The sequence below is a fragment of the Electrophorus electricus genome, chromosome 15, assembly GCF_013358815.1.
Source record: "Electrophorus electricus isolate fEleEle1 chromosome 15, fEleEle1.pri, whole genome shotgun sequence".
In the NCBI taxonomy this organism is placed as follows: Eukaryota; Metazoa; Chordata; class Actinopteri; order Gymnotiformes; family Gymnotidae; genus Electrophorus; species Electrophorus electricus.
Window position 1 is genome coordinate 18,596,592 of NC_049549.1, and position 17,180 is coordinate 18,613,771.

At 40.8% G+C, this 17,180-nt stretch overlaps 2 protein-coding genes across 2 annotated transcripts; both read left to right on the forward strand.

The window, feature by feature from the left end:
* Positions 1-4,086: 4,086 nt before the first annotated feature.
* Positions 4,087-5,073, forward strand: LOC113587642 (odorant receptor 131-2-like). Its single transcript, XM_027026402.2, has one exon. The coding sequence runs from the start codon at positions 4,087-4,089 to the stop codon at positions 5,071-5,073; it is 987 nt and encodes a 328-aa protein (XP_026882203.2).
* Positions 5,074-7,644: 2,571 nt separating this feature from the next.
* LOC113587641 (odorant receptor 131-2-like) lies at positions 7,645-15,592 on the forward strand. Its single transcript, XM_035533983.1, has 2 exons — positions 7,645-7,989; positions 14,579-15,592. The coding sequence occupies exons 1-2, from the start codon at positions 7,645-7,647 to the stop codon at positions 15,590-15,592; spliced, it is 1,359 nt and encodes a 452-aa protein (XP_035389876.1).
* Positions 15,593-17,180: the final 1,588 nt, after the last annotated feature.

A 17,180-nucleotide genomic window follows, 5' to 3' on the forward strand; every position in this document is an offset into this window, starting at 1 on the left:
CTGACTACATCCCCCATTAGCCAGCAGCCAATGGCCTGCCTGTCACTCCATCCAGTTGCACCAATCACAGCTAGCCTCTTCGATCCGCCTCCACTGATTATTGTTTGATTCAACCTGTTCCCCATTTCATCTGCATATTTGACTTTTCTGGTTCCACTTACCTGTGGCAAAGTATTAACATGTATCCTCCATGAGTACTGAGTGGTTTCTGTGTTTGTCTCTCTGGTTATTGTCTCTAACTTATCCATTTCTGGTTTGTTCATCTTATTGTACTGCACTCGTTTTTACATACTTTGGACTGATCTCATTTATCCTTGTGCCTATCCTTTTGTACTGTCATCCACATCATTGACATTATGAAGGAGTTGTCCGTCATTATGCAGCTCATACACTCTCCTGAGGTTTCGCCAAACTCTCAAGTTACACCTGCCCCTGCTGGACAACCTAAAGCTGTCTTTCCATTGAGCAAGCCAGAAATGTATAACAGGAAACCTAACAAATGCAAGGGTTTTCTACTACAATGTTCCCTGTATTTTACCAACTCTTCGTTCCTCAGAACAAAGAGCTATGGATACTTAAGTCCAAGAAGCTTTGGCTCGGGGCTTCATTCAGCCATCTACCTCCCCAGCTGCAGCCAGGTTCTTCGTGGCGAAAAAAAGGCCAAAAAAAAAAAAAGACCAAAAAAAAAAAGTGGTCTACGTCCATGAATAGACTATTGGGATCTTGAACACCATCACAAAGAAATAATACTCATACCTTTTACTACTAGCTCCATGGAGTTAATTCTTTCACCAAGCTAGATCTTAGAAACGCTTATAATCTCATCCGCGTGAAGAAAAGTGGTAAGTGGAAAACCACTTTTGCCACAACATCTGGACATTATGAATATCTGATTATGCCTGTCAGTCTTTCTTACACTGCCTGTTTTTCCAGATATTCATTAACGATGTCCTCCATGACATCTACTAGGCAGGACTGTTATCAGCTACATTGACATTTCAGCCTTTTAGCCCCTGATTTAGACGCACTTGACACTGCACTTGACAGATGAAATTAAGGAATTTGTCTGTTGGTGAGAACCTTATTCACTATGTGAGGTAAATATTTGGGAATATTTTATAAATATTTTATAGTGTGTGTGTGTAATTTCATACACAAAATGTGTAAAGCTGAGCGCGAACACAGCATAATTCTGCAGAATTTAGTCCAAAAGACATTAAGCTACTTTTACTGAAAGAGCACGTTTAATGTTATTTTCCATTGATTTCTTTCAAAATGAAAGTGCAACAGTGCATCTGATCCTTTTGGGGAAAAAACACCTTACACCTTATTCTGGACTTCTGGTAATACTGTGCAATTATTAGTGTATCCATTTTTTAAATAAACAAAAGGCTCAGTAACACTAGACAGGTTGACAAGACTTCATAAAGGCTGAATGAATACACAGGTCTTACATACTAAGAACAAATGGGGACTAACAAGATAACAAGACGACATAATGACAACGGGAGATACAAACAATGGGGTAGAACCGAAAGAAACTAAAACAAGAAAGTACAAGGAAGTAAACAAACAGGTAGTGTTGCCGTGGGAACCACAACTCCAGGAGGTCCCAGAACCTGCCCCTTAACACACGGCCCCTGATTCGCAAAACAAAAACAAATAGAAAACAAAGAACCAGGGACCAGAAGCAAGACTAGATAGGTACAGGCACTGGAAACATGGTGAGAACAGGAGCTGAGACAGATGGCGAAACATGGCGAGAACATAGACTGACAAACACAGGAACTGATACATTCAAGGACACAGGGACTAAAATAAAGGCAGTCAAAGGGACCGACACTGGCACAACATGAACATGAATAACTACAGACAAACATGGTGTCAGGAACAGGTGACGGGAGGAACATTGGGGCAGTTAGTGGTGCTGATATAGCAGCCTCAGAGGGCAGAGAAGTCACAGGAGAAGCACAGGGCATAAATATAGGAGGTCTGGCAGAACACTGGGGTGTGGGAGGCCAACAGAGGCCTCAGGAGTCACTGGTTATCAACAAGCTGTGGCCACATGAGTCCTAGGAGTCAAGAGAAGGCCCATGTGATGTAGCCACTGTTTCTGTCACAGAAACTGGCCTAGCACATGGCGTGGGCACAGGTTTGGCGTATGGCACAAGGACTGGCTGGACGGCGTACTCCATGACAGAGACAGGAACAGACAGGGCGGCATCTTCCATGCTGGAGACAGGAACCGACAGGGTGGTGTCTTCCATGCCGGAGACAGGAATAGGCTAGGGGTCAGGAAGTGCAGCACCTATCGTCGTCTGATCAGAAGGCACAGCTGCTACAGACGGCAGGTCAGCTGCAGGTTAGGAGGTGCAGCCTATGCTGACAGTGGGTCCAGAAGCACTGCGTCGGACAACTGTGGATCCGGAGGTCTAGCATATGGGGCATTCCACGCCGGGGACTAGAGCCTGTAATGCATGGTCCCTCAGTCCCATAGTCTTCCCCACACATTCCATGGGGCAGCCCCCCCTCCCAAAAAAACATACTTGGATGCCTCTACCCCAGAGGTCAGGGTCTTGGGCTGAGGGGCAGGAACAGGCTCAACACAGGAATGGACTCAGGGTGGCTTTTAAGACTATCTTGTGCTTTTTCCATCTAGGCATAGCTTGAACTGTTTCAGTCACCTGAGAAAGGAAGTCATTTCTCTGGGTAGCTGGGTAGATATAGTCCACTGCGGACCCTTACCATACATACCATTCATAAAGCCAGTCCAGGGTATCTGCCAGCCGATGTGCTGCCAACATCCGAAGACATTTCTCCTCAGTACTCCCATTAGGAAGCATGAAAGAAGTTGGCCACTTCCTTAATAATGTCCGCTAGATCTCTTCACGTGGGAACCACGATGCCAGGGAGGGGCAAACATTTAGGGACAATGCTTAAGACTGTCAGGAATGACCAACAGTGTACCTCAGAACTGGACATGTCTACTAACAGGCAAGAAGAAAAGAGGTTTTTACACAGTGCTAGAGTATTGTTCGACAGCTTCTGTTGCTGCAGTATCTAGGACAATGGTCTGGCACCTGCAGTGACTCTTGACTGGGTCTGAGATTCAGCCAGGTCTTCCGTAGTGTGGAGAATCAGTTTACTCTACTGCTAGTAAATAATAAACATTTTTGGAAGCTCTGCCAGAGTAGTTAGTTAAAAAAAATGTTATCATGTCCATTGTTACAAAACTTGCCCTTCATGAAAGAGCAGAGAGACCTGTGGGTTCTGATATTCACATTGGTCCACTTCAGTGTGACCCTATTTCCAAGACCAAGCAGTAAATACAAATGACACAAGAAGTGTTCATTGAGGTTTTTGTGATTTTAGTTCATTTAGAACTAGAGGGCCATTGCTGGTTGATTCCTTAAAGTGCATTAATGTATACTGATGAAGGAATGATGGGTTGCCATACCAATGCTAGCTAAATAACCTCTGGAACACCTGATTAACAAGATGCAATGAAGTTCAAGTTAAACGTTTAATGAGATGACCATAATTACCATGCTAATTTATTCAGTTGAGGCTTCGGGATCCCCACGACTACTATGCTGTTTGTAATCGTGAACCTCCCAGTGGTGTGGATGACACACGGGTCCTGCTTTCTGATTAGGGCTTTAAATTTTTTATTTTTACCAAATGCTTCAGTGCAACGCCCCCCAGTACTCTTGCCTATGGCTGGTATGTACATACAGTATGAAGCCCTATGTGTGTATGATGTCAAAAATTAAATATTAAAATCAGTCCCCACCAACTATCTCTATATATATGTGTGTGTATTTGTCTAGTTGCTGTTATTTGACTGACTTCATTGTTCTTCAGGTAATGCATTAGTGACAATATGAATTATGATAACATTGTCTCATTATTGTTGTTATGACTTAAATGTAAACTTGTATAGATAAGAGTTTAATTATGCACAATATTGGTTATAATTCTCTTTATTTCCCAATAATTTTTTCTTTTTATTAAAATTTTGGCATAATTTTTGTGAAGGTCATGCAACACCATTCTCAGGCTGGTCATTTCTTTTCTTCTTTAGACATGTGCACAGCTGAGTGTAACAACAGCGAGGACACCAACAGCAGCAGTTATCAGCTACAGCTGGTCAGCTCCATGCCTATGAGAATTATTGTATCAATGGGCATAACTCAGTTCTTCGTGTGGCCTTTCATATACATCAATGTGCTCATGCTTGTCACTTTCTCCAGGAAGCAGGCCTTCAGGACTGAGACACGCTACATATTGTTTGCCCACACCTTACTGGTTGATTTGATTTTTCTTTTGCTGACTGATTTTGTGGTGCTCATATCCTACAGTGATGTCCTGATGCCCATGGTGTTCTGCATTCCCTTCTGTATTCTCATGGAGATGGTCACCTTGTGTACACCGCTGACCATCACTGCCATGTGTGTAGAGCGCTACGTGGCCATCTGTATGCCTCTGAGACACAGTGCTCTCTCCACCTCCAGCAGGACCCATACTGCCATCCTCATCATCTGGATTATAAGTGCTGTAAAGCCACTGGTGGACGTGATCATCCTTGCCTCGACTGTCTCGCAAGCTTATCTGTCACAGCTCACCTATTGCTATTATGAAATCTTGACTCCTGAGAAATGGCACCGTTACATGAGGGGCTTTCTGTGCATCTTCAACTTCATAATAATTTTACTTGTTGAATTATTTTGCTATGTGATGATTATGCTTGCTGCCCGAGCAGCCTCTGTTGATGAGAAGTCTGCAGCTAAGGGGCTCCGTACTGTCTCATTGCACATGCTTCAGCTTACACTGTGTACAATGGAGATTATCTGCCCCTATATTGAAGCCATCGTCATACAGCTAGATATCCAGGTATATCTGTCAGTCCGCTTTTTCAACTTTATAACATTCAACGTCATCGCCAGGGCAGTCAGTCCACTTGTCTATGGTATAAGAGATGAGAAATTTTACACTGCCTTTGTATACCACATGCGATGTGGACAAAATCACATATCTTCTGAACATAGACAATCAAACCCAGCACAAAAGTGAAAAACATTACTACTTAAGACAGAAAACCCTCCTAAAAGGCACTTTAAAATGTGCTTGTTAAGGAGTTACTTATTTCATTTGTAGATGCATCTATGTAGTTCCTCAGAGGGAGGTTACACCATGTTTAGCAATTTACCACTGACAAAATGTAATCAAACACTAATCTAAAGCTGTGAATTAAATTTAATGAAATTTAATGAAAACATTTCAGCTACTTTGCAATGTAATGTTCTTTTTAAATTGTTACCAAGCAATCACAATAATCCAAATTAAGAAACTGAACTTGTATTTTTCATATACGATCACAGTAGACATCATAAGATGTTTGTCTGCATCATCATCAAATGCAAGACTATAAAATGTAAGATTCATGAAAAATCACACATACTGTGATGACTAATTCCATGTTGGTTCCCAGGGCACTGAAAGCCTACTGAAAGACCCCTAATAAGAGTGTTGATCTTGGACCTGCTTCTGTCATTATGGCCACATGCATTTCTCAATTTTTCTGACAAAATCTGAATGCACAGTCCCTAGTGTAGCATATACTGATGATGCCAGTCACTAGTACACCATAATGCCTTTCTCACTGTGTGGTTCCTTGGCTTCTGGACATAATCATACAGGACAAAATGCAACTTCTTAACTAAGGAGACCTCACACAGACTTATGAATGATGCAGATAAATTGGTGTGATTGAGCTACATTACGCCACCCTTTAGTGCACAGGAGACATAAGGGCCTGTAGCCTGTCCTTCAATGACATGTTCAGGAGTCTTTGCCAGGCATTTTGGTGGTTGAACAACTAGTTCTGCCTCAGTGTTTTACAGTATTGAGAATTTTTTTAACTGAAAGAGAACATGGGTACTTTGAAAACAATGATATCAGCTGAACAGTGAGCACAATGTACGTTATCATAGGGCACCATCCAAGACCAACAGCCTTTATTAGAAGGCCAACAAAAGTCTTTTCAATTACCTGGGAACCCACACAGTATTAGTCATAATGTTGTCTCACAACAATTCATTATCTAACATTTTAACAGTTTTGTATTACTGTTATTAATTGACAAAGCTCTGTGGTATGTACACTTTTTAAAATAAAGAAACAAAATGAAAACATGTATTTTTCAAAGTAAGACAAAATGCTTGCAGAGGTTCTAGAAAGCAGTATTATAAATCTTTTTTTATTATCTGTGCAACTGTGTACACGTGGATGCTGTCTTTCTACATGCACACACCTCTACTTGCTGGTGACATGTGAACATTAATCTCAGACATAGTGCTCTAGTTTAAGGAACTCTAGCATATTTCTATTTATTTGCCTTGTATAGAAAGCAGGCCTTCAAAACGAGAACATGCTACGTAGTATTCTCATGCATTCTTAGTTGACATTTTAATGGAAGATTTTGTGATGTTGTTATGCAGGCTTTAACACCAATGGGATTCTATGGTTCCTTTTTGCATCCTCACAAGAAGACATGGTGCTCTATCCACTGATGGCAAGACCCTTACTGCTATGTCTGTCATTTGCATTATAGCCATTTATAGATTGGTTATTCTTGTTCCAGGTGATTCGCAAGAATATCCGTCACTGCTCAGCTTCAATGATTCCAGATAACTGGCTAGGGAAGGTTGTCATGGTTTCCCACCCTTGGTCTTGTGGTTCACACAGCACCATTCTGAAGATTTCGCCATGTGGTTGTTTTTGTTTCATATCCACCTTTGTCTCTCTTCATGATTATCCCCTCCTTTTGTCAGGTCTTTCTTGTTTCCATTCAGTGTGTATTATTTCCAGCTTTGTCTATTTTACCCTTTGTATTTATACCTGTTTCCTGGTTCATGCTCTTGATCATTGTTAGCTTTGTTATCATTGTTGCTATTGTTATCGAAGTTGATGTCGTGATTTATCTCCATTGTCTTTGTTTTTTTTCACTGCACTTTTCTCTGGATTTTGCCTTAATTTGTTCTGTTTCAGCTTCTTCATGTGCTCTGGTTTTGTTTCTTTAGACCATTGTATCAACCATGACCAGACATTGTTTAAGAAAAAACAGCTCAATTCTGTGAATGCATCCTGCCTCTACTCACTATCTCAGAATAAGGATGCAGTGAGTAGACCTGTTTTTCCTGAGGACTCCATCTTGATTGGTGAACCCTTTAATGTTTCCCTAATTGATGACCACCCAAGGTGAATATGATACGGAAGGCTCTTGTGAGGGGTTTATTTTACAAGGCAAATTTTATTTTCAATTTGTACCCCGTCATACTACTCCTGAGGCCGTTAAATTGTTCTTGCAGTTTTTTCCTCAGGGGCTACGTTTTGCTATGGCCAGTCTTGAGTCTAAAATACAAGGCCGAGAAAACTACAATCCTGGGGTTTTTTTTAGCCTCTTGCAAGCACAGTTCTCTGGGTCTTCTGTTGCCCTTATCTAGCCTGCCACCAGTGCCTGATCGTCAAGAAAAAAAGACCACTGTAGACTCCTTAGGCAGGATGCTCTGGCTGCCCCTACTCCAGTGACCATCCTCCAGGCGGGCATACTTAGCACAGCAGTGCTAAGTGCTGCACTCCATAATGTGCACAGTCTACACTGTGTTCTGCCTTCAAGCAGGTGTTGTCTCCGTTGCGGCCTGCTCCAAACATGGCACTGCCACGACATTTGCACAAGAGGGTGCCGTTGCACCCTGTTCACAGGATGGCACAACTACTCTGTGCTACCTAGTGGGTGCTGTCATGCCCTGTCCCCTGTCTCAGATGTTGCAGCTGGCACCCTGTGTCCCCATGGTCTCTCCCTGGAATGGCATGGAAAACATCTGTCCCCCACCTCGATTTGTCTCCAAGAGCACCTCTCCCATCCCCTACCCCCAGGAGAGTGCTGTCGCTGTGTCTTCCCTCAAAGAGAACATCGCATCCATGAAGGTGATGCCTCCATTACACCCTGCCCCCCAAAGTACTTTGCTGAGGGTCTCTGTAAGGGCACCACCTCTGCCGCATCATTCTAACAACTATAACCTGTCTTCAGGTAATAAAACTAGCCGAAGTCCTTGCCTCTATTCACTCTACGTCACAAAAGCTATTTTTATTAATGCTTGTTAACCTTCACCTTATTGAGCTCCATTGTTATGTAATGATTGCTAATTTCAGAATTTACAGCATAATTAAAAAGGAACAATGTGCTTGTTGGGTTTCATTTTGTCTGAGTTAAGTTACCCACAAAATTCAGCTAGGAAAGAATGTGCTAAATGTTCCAAACCAACTAACAAAATACATCTAGTGTTGTACAGCACTGAATGCCTTTGTCAAATGCTTGCATCGAAGCAAATTATATGAATTTTCTACCAGTGCAAATTACTTAAGATGCATATAAAAAGTGAGTTTGCTATGTCGGTTTTGTTAATTTCTAGGTTTAGATTTAAAAAGGCCTGTAGCTGGCTGCTAACTTGTTGGCTTTGTGGCCTACAACCAGAACAGCGTTTCCTGTTGGAGTGTAATTTATAAAGCTTATAGCAAAGCTATGCTTTAACAGTTATTGGTTAGTTACTTTATGCATAAAGATCAATGTCATGTTTCACTATGAGGCTACAAAAAGACTTAAAGGCTTAAAATTTGACTTGTGTATCCCTTTGTTCAATTGAATCACAAGTTTTATGAAGTAGAGCCCTCAATTTATATCCATACTTTACAGTTAATAATTATCACTAAACACAATACATATAAAACACAGAAAATGACTGAGACCCAGCTTTAATGCTGTGTAATGTAGGTCCTCTATAGTGTGAAGATTCAGGGCAATCTATTCTATTGTTGGTATTTCTGGAAACTCTGCCAGAGCAGTTAACCTTAGTTTTTTGGATTTTTTTTTTTAATGTCCAAGATTAGCCTTTCATGAAAGAGCAGAGAGGCCTGTATGTTCTGATATTCAAATTTATCCACTTGAGCTTGAACCTGTAACCAAAAGCAAGCAGTGAAAATTAATAACACAAGAAATCTTACTGAAAAGTGATCGAAGGTTTGGGGATTTTGGTTAAAAAAATAACAAAAAAAAACTGTAAAGAGCCATTTATGGTTGATTCCTAAAGGTGCTTGAACGTACTTGGATAAAGGAAAAAAAATTGGTTACCATACCAATGCTATTTGAATAACCTCTGGAACAGCTGACTATCAAGATGCAATCAAATAGGTTTTAAAATGAAAAGATTAACTATGTGCAACTCCAGATTTAAGATCATTTTTGTACTTGCTCTCTTTAACACATAGCACAATGATCATTCAGGATTCAAATTGAAGTAGACACTTGGGCTGTCACGCCGCCCGCCACCCAAACAATCTACAGTACCCGTCATGCTGTTCGCCTCCAGGACAGCAACTCATCCAAATCGTCAAGAGTTCATCACCTGCATATTGAATTCACCTGTTTCCCATGTATATAAGCCATTCTAAGACTATTTGTTGTTGCGAAGTATTGCCTCCAGTTTACCTGAGCATACCGAGCGTTCTTTTTCTGTTTTTAATATCCTGTGTTTTTGACCTAGTTTTCCCGTTACTCTCGATTCCGTTTTTTTGGGGGGGACTAGGACTGTTTACCTCAATGATTGTGTTTACCTTTGATTGCATCTCTCTGGTTTTGACCCTGACTAGTTTAACCCCTACAGACACGGATTACAATAAAACGCCTGCCTTTTATCCACAAGTGTCTGACTTTGCTTACAACGTTACATGGGCCAAGACATTCATTCACATCCAGGCTTATTTTTCTATAATTTAGGTTCCATTTGAGCTCATCTAATACAGAAGAAAATGTCAAAAAACACCTTTTATTTTTGGGATTTATAATGTGTATTTTGATAATGCAGATTCATTTTCAGTCATGCTCTACATTTTCTGAGTCACCAGGTGTGGAAGATTGCGCGTCGGAAGATGGTATAATCCACGGGAATCCCAGGACTAGGCTTCAGTACCAAGCTAAAGCAGAATTGGATGCCGCTCAGTCAGCAGCCAATCATTAAATGAGTAAACCTCCCATCTCACCAATCTCTACCTTCTGTTCTACACCCCCTTAAATATAGGAAGCTATGCTCTGGGCTAAACCAATACCTCAGGCAGGTGGCTCTACAGAAGAACAATAAAATCAGCCTCAATATATTGCAATATTTCAGGGTCAGTCCTGTGCACAGTTCAATGGCCATTACATCAATACATGTACCGGTAAATCTGAACATTTTTTGACTCAGTCCTTTTTTCTCTATTTGTGTTCTTCGTCGGCCCCCTTTACCTTGTATTGTTCTGACCTGTAACAAGGGATGGAGCTGCCCTAGCTTCCACTTTTTTGGAACCAGGGTCTCAGATAAGTTTACTTCTTTGATTCACTGCATGTTGTAACAGGTATCTATACTCTGGCAGGTGACTTGGTGATGGGGCAGGTCTCTGACTTCATCACACACACACACACCCTTCAGCAGCTCACTCCTCAGAGTGATGGTACATTCTGCACCCCATTCCGATACCTCACTGTGAACTTGAATGGCTGCAAGGACAAGTACCAACACGTAATCCTGGCATTAGTGTCTTTCACCTTTTGTATCCACTGTAGTGCTCTGTGGTTTGTCTCCATTGTAAACTCGACCCCCATCATCAAGTAGTTTTAATGAGTCGAATGCCCACTTCACAGATAGCGCCACCTTTTCCACAGTGGAATAGTTCACCTCCCTCGGGAACAGATTCCTGCTTATGTAGTGAATGGGCTGTAGGTCGTCATCTTCCCCTTGATGGAAGACCTCACCTAATCCACTCCCTTGTGCATATGTCTGCACGAGGAAGGGATTCTCAATGTCTGGGCTGCGCAGAACAGTCTCAGAACACAGGCAGGCTTTCAGGTTTTGAATTCCCAGGAATGATCACACTCTCCTCTTGGTTGCCTTAATTTTGCTGACTTGTTGGCGGATGTCTCCTCCCATAGGACTTAACCCAGGTAAGAGATTTTACACCTTGTGAGGTGACACTTGGTTGGGTTAGCTGTCAACCCTGTGTTTGCGATCCATTGCAGCACTGCTCCTATGTTTTCTATAGTTGTGGCCAAAAGTTTTGAGTTAATTTGCATTAACTCTAGCTTGTGAAATATGATCAGATGAATTGCAATTATTTGCAAAGTCATTCTTTGCCATGAAACTTAATGACAAAAATGACTGCATTCCAGCCACTGCATTTCAGCCCTGCGACAAAATTTCAGTGATCTTTTTGTTAGCTCAAGAGAAAGTGTTAATGAGGACAAGGTAGCTGTTCAAGAATTTATTGAATCAACCATTTATCGAATTATCAACAACTTCAAGGAGAGAAGTTCAACTGCAGTGAAGAAGGCTTCAGCGTGCCCAAGAAAATCAAGCAAGCGCCAGGACTGTCTCCTAAAGAGGATGCAGCTATGGGATCAGGTCACCACCAGTACAGAGCTTGCTCAGGAATGACAGAACGCAGGTATGAGTGCATCTGCACGCACAGTGTGGCGAAGGCTTTTGGAGGATGGCTTGGTATCAAGAAGGACAGCAAAGAAACCACTTATCTCCAAGAAAAACATCAAGGACATACTAACATTTTGCAGGGAGTATAGGGATTGGACTGCAGATGACTGGGGTAAAGTTATTTTCTCTGATGAAGCCTCCTTCAGACTGTTTGGGATATCTGGACAAATGATTGTCTGAAGAAGAAAAGGTGAGAGCTACCATGAGTCCTGTGTCATGCCAACAGTGAGGCATCCTGAGACCAGTCATGTGTGGGGTTGCTTCTCATCCAAGGGACTGGGTTTGCTCAAAATTTTGCCTAAGAACACTGCTATGATTAAGGAATGGTATCAAAACATCCCCCGAGACTTCTCCCAACGATCCAGGAGCAATTTGGTGATGAACAATGCTTTTTGCAGCATGACGGAGCACCATGTCACAAGACAAAAGTAATATCCAAGTGGCTCAGTGAACAACACATTGAAATTTTGGGTTCATGGCAAGGAAACTCCCCAGATCTCAATCCCATTGAGAAACTGTGGTCAATCCTCAAAAAGAGGGCGGACAAACAAAAACACAGAAACTGTGATCAACTCCAAGCACTGATTAGGCAAGAATGGGTTGCCATCAGTCAAGATTTTGCCCAGAATCTGATATCCAGCATGCTAAGGCGAATTGCAGAAGTGTTAAAATAGAAGGGTCAACACAGTAAATATTAAGTCTTTGCTTAAACTGGATGCATTTGTCAATAAAAGTTTTTTTTTTAACCTATGAAATGCTTGTAATTGTACTTCACTATACCTTATCTGACAAAACGATCTAAAAAAAAAAAACTGAGGCAGTAAACTTTGTGAAAACCAAAATTTGTGTCAGTCTCAAAACATTTGGCCACGACTATACATGCTCAGCCCAGGTTGTGCTGTAGATGACATCAATATATGCAGCTGCAAAGTCATCCGTGCCTTTGAGCACCTTGTTCATTAGCCGCTGAAATGTCACTGCCACTACATGTAGACCGAAAGGCATAACTGTGAAGTGACACGGGCCACTTGGTGTGCGGAATTCCAGAATTTCTTTCACTGCAGGCATCAGAGGAACTTGGCAATAGCCCTTATACAGGTTTAACGCTGTCAAATACATCACGCTACAATGTCTTGTTGAATCTTTCAACGAGGCCGTTGGTTTTTGTTCGCTGCATGTTGTAACATGCATCTCTTCTCTCCAGCAGTTGACATGGTGATGGGACAGGTTTCTAACATCATCACACCATGGTCTTGCCTAATAAACTGAACACTTTTGAGCATATACATTAAATTACTAAGTAGCTACGCAGTATTTTCCACTAAGTGATCTAGACATCTCCAAAGTGCCCAAAAGCCTCTTCAAATGCACAGTCACTATACATTCTTTCTGCTAAAACACCACAACAATGTTCATCAACTTACTAAAAGACAAAATTAGCTTCATAGTTAAAGGCTAAAAGGTTATGTTGTGGGAAGATACTGTAATACTGTAAGAAGGTAAAGAAATAGTGTGCTTTCTCATTTAGACTTATTTTGTAGTTTGCATTGAGACTATTTTCTGTCCTGGCTCCAAGATGGTAGAATGACCTCCTACTTGCTGTCTGGACAGCAGAGTCCCTTGCAGTCTTCAAACGCAAACTGATGACCCATTTATTTGCAGAATATTTAAAGGACAACTGACCCTGTTCCCATATTGACTGACTAAATTAGCACTTATTGTAGGGTATTGTTTATGTTATTTAATAAACTCTAGCACTTACTGTTTATTGCACTTATCATTGTTCAAGATAGAGCTTATGTATTTTGTACTTCTAGGTATCAGCATTCATCCCTGTATAGTTCATTGGTATGTTGGACTCTAGCCTACTGTACTGTACTAGGATATATTCTATGAGTAAATGACAAAGCACTTTTGTAAGTTGCTCTGGATAAGAGCGTCTGCTAAATGCCATAAATGTAAATGCTGTAAATGTAAATTTCTTCCAGCAGTGAATGGAAACATCCAGAGATTTGCGATGCAAACACTGTAGCTAGTCAATGCTAGAAGCCACTGAACTGTCCCTCCCCTTCCAGCTCATAACTGCACCCAAACAACTCCACATAATCTTCAGCTAAAATAAGGCTCTTCCTTTCCATCATGTCCAATAGTATTGCCAATCAAATCATTAAAACTATTTCTGTGGCTGCACCAGTTTCACCCGTGTCACAAGATGCACTTTATCTGATTACAACATGCAAGCGATGGTTTGCTACATGCTGTAGCTGACTAGAAGGGTAAACAAATAAGGCAAGTGAGGAGTCTACATTTGCATCCAAATGTCCTCTATTTGTTTAAATAGTTGCCAGTCATGCAGTTTGTACCTGGAATACATTTGTGAAGAAATCTGATGTTTAATGTCAATAGATAGATTTTTAGAATATTCGGTGCCGTCAAGTGATTTATTTGAGTAGGCTAGAGCTTGCAGGTGCAGTAACCAGTTAATGAGATGACCATAATTACCATGCTAATTTATTCAGTTGGGGCTGCTGGATCCCCACCATGATTACTCTGCTGTTTGTAATCCTAAACCTCCCAGTGGTATGGAGGACATCTTGGTCCTACTTTCTGATTAGGGCCTTTTTATTTTTAACTCCAGATCTTTTCCAAAAGCGTCACGCCCCCCAGTACACTTACCTATTGCTGGTAGGTACATAAAGCTTTGCATATGTCAAAAATTATATATTAAAATCAGTCCACACCAACACTATATATGTTTGCCCACAGTCTGCTATTCAACTAACTTCATTATTCTACAGGTAATGCATTAATGACAATATGAGTTATGACAATATTCTCATGTTTATTGTTATTATGACTTAAATGTACATTTGCATAGATATAATACATTTTATTTGCATACAATATATAGGATGTTATTCTCTTTACCTTACTGGCATTTTTCTTTCTTAAATATCTGCATAATTTTTGTGAATGTCATGCAACAATATTCTCAGGCTGGTCACTTCTTTTCTCCCATAGATATGTGCACAGCTGAGTGTAACAGCAGCCAGGAAGCCAACAGCAGCAGTTATCAGCTACAGCTGGTCAGCTCCACACCTTTGAGGATCAATTTATCAATGGCCATAACTCAGTTCCTCGTGTGGCCTTTTATATACATTGATGTGCTCATGCTTGTCACTTTCTCCAGGAAGCAGGCCTTCAGGACTGAGACACGCTACATATTGTTTGCCCACACCTTACTGGTTGATTTGATTTTTCTTTTGCTGACTGATTTTGTGGTGCTCATATCCTACAGTGATGTCCAGATGCCCATGGTGTTCTGTATTCCTGTGTGCATGCTTATGGAGATGGTCACTATATGCACACCTATGATTATCACTGCCATGTGTGTAGAGCGCTACGTGGCCATCTGTATGCCTCTGAGACACAGTGCTCTCTCCACCTCCAGCAAGACCCATACTGCCATCCTCATAATCTGGACTGTAAGCGCTGTAAAGCCGCTCATGGATGTGATCATCCTTGCCTGGACTGTCTCGCAAGCTTATCTGTCACAGCTCACCCATTGCTATTATGAGATCTTGATTCCTGATACATGGCAACATTACATGAGGGGCTTCCTTTGCATCGTCAGCTTTATAATAATTTTTCTTGTTGAATTATTTTGCTATGTGATGATTATGCTTGCTGCCCGAGCAGCCTCTGTTGACAAGAAGTCTGCAGCTAAGGGGCTCCGTACTGTCTCAATGCACATGCTTCAGCTTACACTGTGTACAATGGAGGTTATATGCCCCTATATTGAAGCTGTGGTAATAGAGATTGACATCCAGGTATATCTGTCAGTCCGCTTTTTTAACTTTGTAACATTCAGTGTCATCGCCAGGGCAGTCAGTCCACTTGTCTATGGAATAAGAGATGAGAAATTTTACACTGCCTTTGTATACTACATGCGATGTGGACAAAATCACATATCTTCTGAACACAGACAATCAAACCCAGCACAAAAGTGAAAAACATTACTACTTAAGACAGAAAACCCTCCTAAAAGGCACTTTAAAATGTGCTTGTTGAGTTACTTATTTCATTTGTAGATACATCTATGTAGTTCCTCAGTGGGAGGTTACACCATGTTTAGCATTTTACCACTGACAAAATGTAATCAAACACTAATTTAAAGCTGTGAAATAAATAAAAAAATTAAAATCTTATTTCAGCTATTTTTTGCAATGTAATGTTCTTTTGAAACTGTTACCAAGCAATCACAAATTAAGAAAGTGAACTTGTATTTTTCATATACATTCATAGTAGACATGATCAGTGTTTCTCTTCATTATCATTATCATCACAGGCAAGACTATAAAATTTAAGATTCATGAAAATCTCACGCATACTGTGGTGACTACTTCCACTATGCCACCCTGGAGTGCACAGGAGACATAAGGGCCTGTAGCCTGTGCTTCAATTATATGTTCAGGACTCTGCATTAGGCATTTTCATGGTTGTATGTATAGTTCTGCCTGTGTCTTACAATACTGAGAAATATGGAATTGCAAGAGGACTTGAGAACTTTGAAAACTACTATGTCAACTGGACAGTGAACATAAACCACCCAAGATTAATTCTTTATTAGTAGGCTGACAGTAGATTTGTATTAACCTGGTAACTCACTCACTATTAAACATACTGTTTAAAAAACTCTCTTACATTTTAACAGTTTTGTATGATGCTGTTTTGGCTCTGTAGTATGTACCCTGTTAAAAACAAAAGTAGCTCAAAGTTATGTGTAAAACTCAAAGGTGAAATGAAAGAAAAGGTAGATGTACACGTCTCTCCGTGTACATAGCCCCGCATGCTGTTTTTCCAAGCAGCCCTACTAGCTGTCTGTCCATTTGCACACAGCTCTACTTTTGTGTGTATGACAAAACTACAGGGGGAGAGATTATGGGATTGTTTTTTGCATGGCCTCAAAAAAATGTCCTCAAATGTTTTCAAAGCAAACTTGTTGCAAAAGACACCAGCATGTGTATGCAGGTATATTATCCATTTCTTCCTATTGTCTTCTCAAAATGTGTCAAGCTCTTTATAAACCTTTAAAAAGCGCTATAAAAAGAATGCTTATTCTTTTGTTTACATTCATAATCTTTTTAATATAAACTCAGTATGTAAAAATCAAATAACTGCAATGTTTTTAAGTTATTTAATAGCAGATTGGAAACCTTACATCCATAATGATAAAAGAAGGGTATCATGTTCACCTTCCCATGTCTTCACCATGCAGGTGTGTTTGCTTTGGTTTTGACACCTGCTCCTGCCCTCATCATGTGCAACAAATCACACTAGATTTCTCTCAGGTGTTTCTTGTTTTTGTTTAATCTCTCTGCATTTATTCTGGTCTCTGTCAGTTCATGTAGTTGTACACCACGTCTTGCTCTCTCTGTTTTTTCCCCACTTTGTATTTATTGTTCCTTTGTTTCCACCCTTATAAATACAACATCCACATGCAGTTGCATTCTTCCTTTCACATCACCTACATTGTTGCAACAAAGGGGTTTTGGAAATGGAATACATAGCAGTCTACATATCTGTTGGTCTTGGCAT